Below are 5,009 nucleotides of genomic sequence, written 5' to 3'. Positions count from 1 at the left end.
CATGCCTATCATTTCCTACTTTGTATTATTGCTTTTAAGCTAAGAGCACTATTTCTCTGACTATTTTGAAAGAATCTGAAGAGCAAATCCATGTTTGATTCATCTTTATATACAGTTGATATTTAATAATTACTTGCTGTACAGAAAAACAAACCAATGAATGAACATAAAATGGCATTTATTCACTTTAGACTTCCCGCAATTCCACAGAGGGCTCTCTGCCACCCTAGATCAAATAAGTCAGTAAGACCTCAGGGAGAAGGGAAGCAGTCTCTAGACACGGTGAGGTGTTTGGCCATGACTTTCAGTATTTTTAATTCTCTGCTGCTTTGTATTTCCTTACTTGGCACCGGTGGGTATCTGTGCCATGGCAGGGAAGACAAACACAACTCTCCAAGTTGTTGATGATGCTGGTAAGTGACAGTCACAAGAATTCTACTTTTGGTTCCTATAGTTACTTCTGAGTTTTCGAAAAAAAATCATCTCATTTGATTCTTACTAAGACCCTGTCGTGGGAGAAACAGAAGCAACACAGGAATATCTTCCTCATGGAGTTGCTGGAAAAACTGAGATTCTCAGAGACGTGGCAACTCATCCAAAGTCACAGAGCTGCCCAGTGCCAAAGCAAGTTTCAAATTTGGTTCAGTCCTTTGCCAGAAAAAACACACCTGGAGACACTCACCTGGTGGGGTCCACAAGATGAAGGAAGCAAAGTTGGAAAATGACCTTTGAGAGAAGAAGTTAATCCACATGAAATAAACAAGAGCGGATAGTGTACATTCTCCCAAGGAAACACCAAACCTCGCTAACAGGCCGGTCACTGTAAGGAACCCAGGTGGTGCTTTTGAAGACTGTCAGCATGTCCTTACAGGTATTGATCCATAGGCTCAAGGCACTCGAAGTAGATGAAGCCAAACTTCAGTGTTATGGTTCATTCATTTATTCAACAAGCATGATTTGAGGGCTTATTCTACAAGGGGTTGAGATAAGTTTTGTTTCTGATTTCAAGGACTGCAAACTCTGGTAGAGAGACTTTAGCGACTTATAAGAGAAGGAAACAGAGGTTTCGAAAATCAAACCTCTCAAGTCTACATAGTGGAGCCAGGATTGGAATATACATTTTCTGACCCTTAAGTCCTTGGTTTGCTCTCTGCTCTTACAGGAAGGGGGGGAACTGAATCACGGTGAGGTTGACTTAAATCTCACTTTGGGTCACTGGAAGAGAAGAGCTAAGATTTATGAGAGCTAAATCCCACATTTATGTTTTAGCCATTAGACAAGTCTCCCTCCGAGTGAAAGTGACAGCATTACTTCCCTTCCCTTTCCACCAAAAAGGCCAAAAGTTCAAAGTCTCGGCCTCTGGAGCGCCCTGTAACGGAGCAGCCCCCCTCGGCTGTCAGCAGGGCTCTCCTGGGGCTGGCCTATGCATCTGCATAGCAGATCTCTCCAAACCAGAATCATACAAGTTCTTACCAACAGAGAGTTGCTTATTTACCTCAAATTCAAATGACTAATTGTCTTTGATCACATGTTTTATGGTAGGAAAATGAATTTTGCCAAAGGTATGGTCATTAGAAAATAGCAAGACAACAGGTGCCCAGTTCACAAATAATAACCTGTTTTTCACTCTGGATCTGAAAGCTCTCCACCTGACTCTAGCTTGTAATGTACAATTTTTCTGCTCTCTGTGTTTCCCTGTAAGGGGGTGAGAATGGCATGTGTCTTGCTCACCATTGCATCCCTCACATAGTGGCTGGCATGTAGCAGAAGTCCAATCAGTATTTGTTGGATATTTTATGTGCACACATGTGCATGAAAAAAAGGCTGCTATGTAACCTGCCACCCTTGCAATACTTACTCCTCATGGAACGATTCATCTGATTTCCAGGGAGATCCCCTAGGCTTGGGGTTGGGGGGGTGCAGAAGGTGGAGGCTGCTGGCTTCTCCATTCTCCCAGCAGTTCCAGTGATGATGCACCTGGACGTTAAATACCTACGAGGACCTAAATATGCCCACCCACACGGAGGAGCACGTTTGTATGCAACTGCTGCCTTTAAGAGGCATTTGGGCAATTGAGTCAATTGTAGCAGCCACACACAGGCTGATCTTGGGATACCTGGACACTGGGCAGCTTGCAGAAATCTGCTGCTTCAAGTCACCATGCTGGAAAAGTAGCAAATGGTTCTGCAAAGCCACCAAGACTGTCTGGCCCAGTGCTGTGACAGGGAACAGTGACAGGGAAGAAGGGGCACAGAGTCACCAACTACTGAGCATGTCACTGATTGTTTTACATACATTGTCTCATTGTTATTCTCACATCCGAACTGTGAAAACAGCCTTCCAAGGTCAGGTAGCTTGCCCAAGCTTACTCAGCTCTCAAGGAGCAAACCTGGGAGGCAAACTCAGGTTTGTTTGAAGACAAACCCCATGTTCTCTCCACCCCTCCACTTGGTTTGCTGAAGGGCCAGTAGATTCCATGTACAATTCTGTTCTTCCGTTTCTGAGAGCAGCATTTTGCCCATACTTGAGCATGTGCACTCCTGTTCCAAATGACAGCTCATTCGTCAGGTGAGTTTCGAGTAAAATAGGTCCCACGGAAGGCAGGCTCTCCCTTCAGTGTGAACATTTGCTCTCCCACTTTTCCCCTTCTTAATCTCTTTATCTTCCCTCTGACTTCCTGTCCTTTCTGCCTATATCTTGGGCTTGCAATGACAGCCCTGTGACCCTCAAAGCTAAAACATATGCCAAGCCCTGGCGCTAAATAGTTTAATTTAATTAGGTCCTGGGATGGCCAAGTTCACTGCTGACATCATTTCTCAGAATCCAGCAGGGCATAGCCCTTTTGCCTAAGGACACAGTGTCAGGGTCCAGAACCAGGAGCTGACCTTGCCCTCTAGAGAGCGAGGCTCCAGTGGGGCGGGCCCTCCACAGGTGCTAGAAGTCTTCTCCAGAAAGCTAAGTGTGCTATCTGGGTGCAAAGCTTCAGAGATGTGATAAAGCAGGAGGCATCATGTAGTTCTAACCAAGGGAAAAGGTGTCCTATTGATGTGAACAGAGGACAATGGTTGGTTAGTGGGCAGAACTTAAAGAGCAACCGGGAGGGGACTTCCCTGGTGGCGCAGTGGTTAAGAATCCGCCTGCTAGAGTCCTGCCTCTCTTCCTAGAGCTGCTGCTGCTTCCAGACCACTCCAGATAATGGCGACAGCCAAGGTACTGAAGATTGGTAAAAAACTCTATGAGGGTAAAACAAAAGAAGTCTATGAACTGCTGGATAGTCCAGGAAAAGTCCTCCTGCAGTCCAAGGACCAGATTACAGCAGGAAATGCAGCCAGAAAGAATCACCTTGAAGGAAAAGCTGCAATCTCAAATAAAATTACCAGTTGTATTTTTCAGCTGTTACAGGAAGCAGGTATCAAAACTGCTTTCACCAGAAAATGTGAAGAGACAGCTTTCATTGCACCTAAGTGTGAAATGATTCCAATTGAATGGGTTTGTAGAAGAATAGCAACTGGTTCTTTTCTCAAAAGAAATCCTGGTGTCAAGGAAGGATATAAGTTCTACCCACCTAAAGTAGAGATGTTTTTCAAGGATGATGCTAATATTGATCCACAGTGGTCTGAGGAACAGCTAATTGCTGCAAATTTTTGCTTTGCTGGACTTGTTATAGGCCAAACTGAAGTGGATATCATGAGTCATGCTACACAGGCTATTTTTGAAATACTGGAGAAATCCTGGTTGCCCCAGAACTGTACACTGGTTGATATGAAGATTGAATTTGGTGTTAGGTAACCACCAAAGAAATTGTTCTTGCTGATGTTATTGATAATGATTGCTGGAGACTCTGGCCATCAGGAGATCGAAGCCAACAAAAAGACAAAACAGTCGTATCGTGACCTCAAGGAAGTAACTCCTGAAGGACTGCAGATGGTAAAGAAAAATTTTGAGTGGCTGCAGAAAGAGTAGAGTTGCTTCTGAAACCAGAAAGTCAGTGCAGGGTTGTAGTACTGATGGGCTCAACCTCTGATCTTAGTCACTGTGAAAAAATTAAGAAGGCTTGTGGAAATTTTGGCATTCCCTGTGATCTTAGGGTAACACCCGCCCATAAAGGACCAGATGAAACTCTGAGGATTAAAGCTGAGTATGAAGGGGATGGCATTCCTACTGTATTTGTGGCAGTGGCAGGCAGAAGCAATGGTTTAGGACCAGTGATGTCTGGTAACACAGCATATCCAGTTATCAGCTGTCCTCCCCTCACTCCAGACTGGGGAGCTCAGGATGTGTGGTCTTCCATTCAATTACCCAGTGGTCTTGGCTGTTCAACCATACTTTCTCCAGAAGGATCAGCTCAGTTTGTGGCTCAGATATTTGGATTAAACAACCATATGATTTGGGCCAAACTGCGAGCAAGTATATTGAACACCTGGATTTCCTTGAAGTATGCTGACAAGAAAATCAGAGAGGGCAATTTATAAGAAGGAACATCATTGCATTTTTTAGGAGAAAAACTATAAATTTCTAGCTTAGCTGCAGAAAAAAAAATCAAGCAAGATGAAAAGATTTTAAATCAATCAAAGAAAACAAAATTTATAAGTGAATAAATGCCTCTCTAGATTCATGAATTAGTAGAATAAATGTACATATTTATTAGTAAAAAAAAAAAAAAAAAAAAAAAAGAATCCGCCTGCCAACGCAGGGGACACGGGTTCGAGCCCTGGTCCCGGAAGATCCCACATGCCACGGAGCAACTAAGCCCACGTGCCACAACTACCAAGCCTGTGTTCTAGAGCCCATGAGCCACAACTACTGAAGCCTGTGCGCTGCAACTACAGGAGCCCGCGTGCTGCAACAAGAGCTCTAGCCCATGCGCAGCAAGAGAAGGCACTGAAATGAGAAGCCTGCGCGCCTCAATGAAGAGTAGCCCCCGCTCGCCACAACTAGAGAAAGCCCGCGCGCGGCAACGAAGACCCAACACAGCCAAAAATTAATTAATTAATTAATTTTTTTTTAAA

The 5,009-nt window shown here is 44.2% G+C and overlaps 1 protein-coding gene across 1 annotated transcript; it reads left to right on the top strand.

The window, feature by feature from the left end:
• The first annotated feature begins 3,156 nt into the window (after window positions 1-3,156).
• LOC102974361 (bifunctional phosphoribosylaminoimidazole carboxylase/phosphoribosylaminoimidazole succinocarboxamide synthetase-like) lies at window positions 3,157-4,508 on the top strand. Its single transcript, XM_055086942.1, is given in 4 exon segments — window positions 3,157-3,781; window positions 3,784-3,875; window positions 3,877-3,946; window positions 3,949-4,508. Coding segments are annotated over 4 exon segments (1,272 nt in total). The 5' UTR covers window positions 3,157-3,195; the 3' UTR covers window positions 4,473-4,508.
• Window positions 4,509-5,009: the final 501 nt, after the last annotated feature.

The sequence above is a fragment of the Physeter macrocephalus genome, chromosome 9 (assembly GCF_002837175.3).
Source record: "Physeter macrocephalus isolate SW-GA chromosome 9, ASM283717v5, whole genome shotgun sequence".
NCBI lineage: Eukaryota > Metazoa > Chordata > Mammalia > Artiodactyla > Physeteridae > Physeter > Physeter macrocephalus.
Note: the sequence above shows the minus strand (reverse complement) of the source record. Positions and strands in the feature narration are given on the sequence as shown.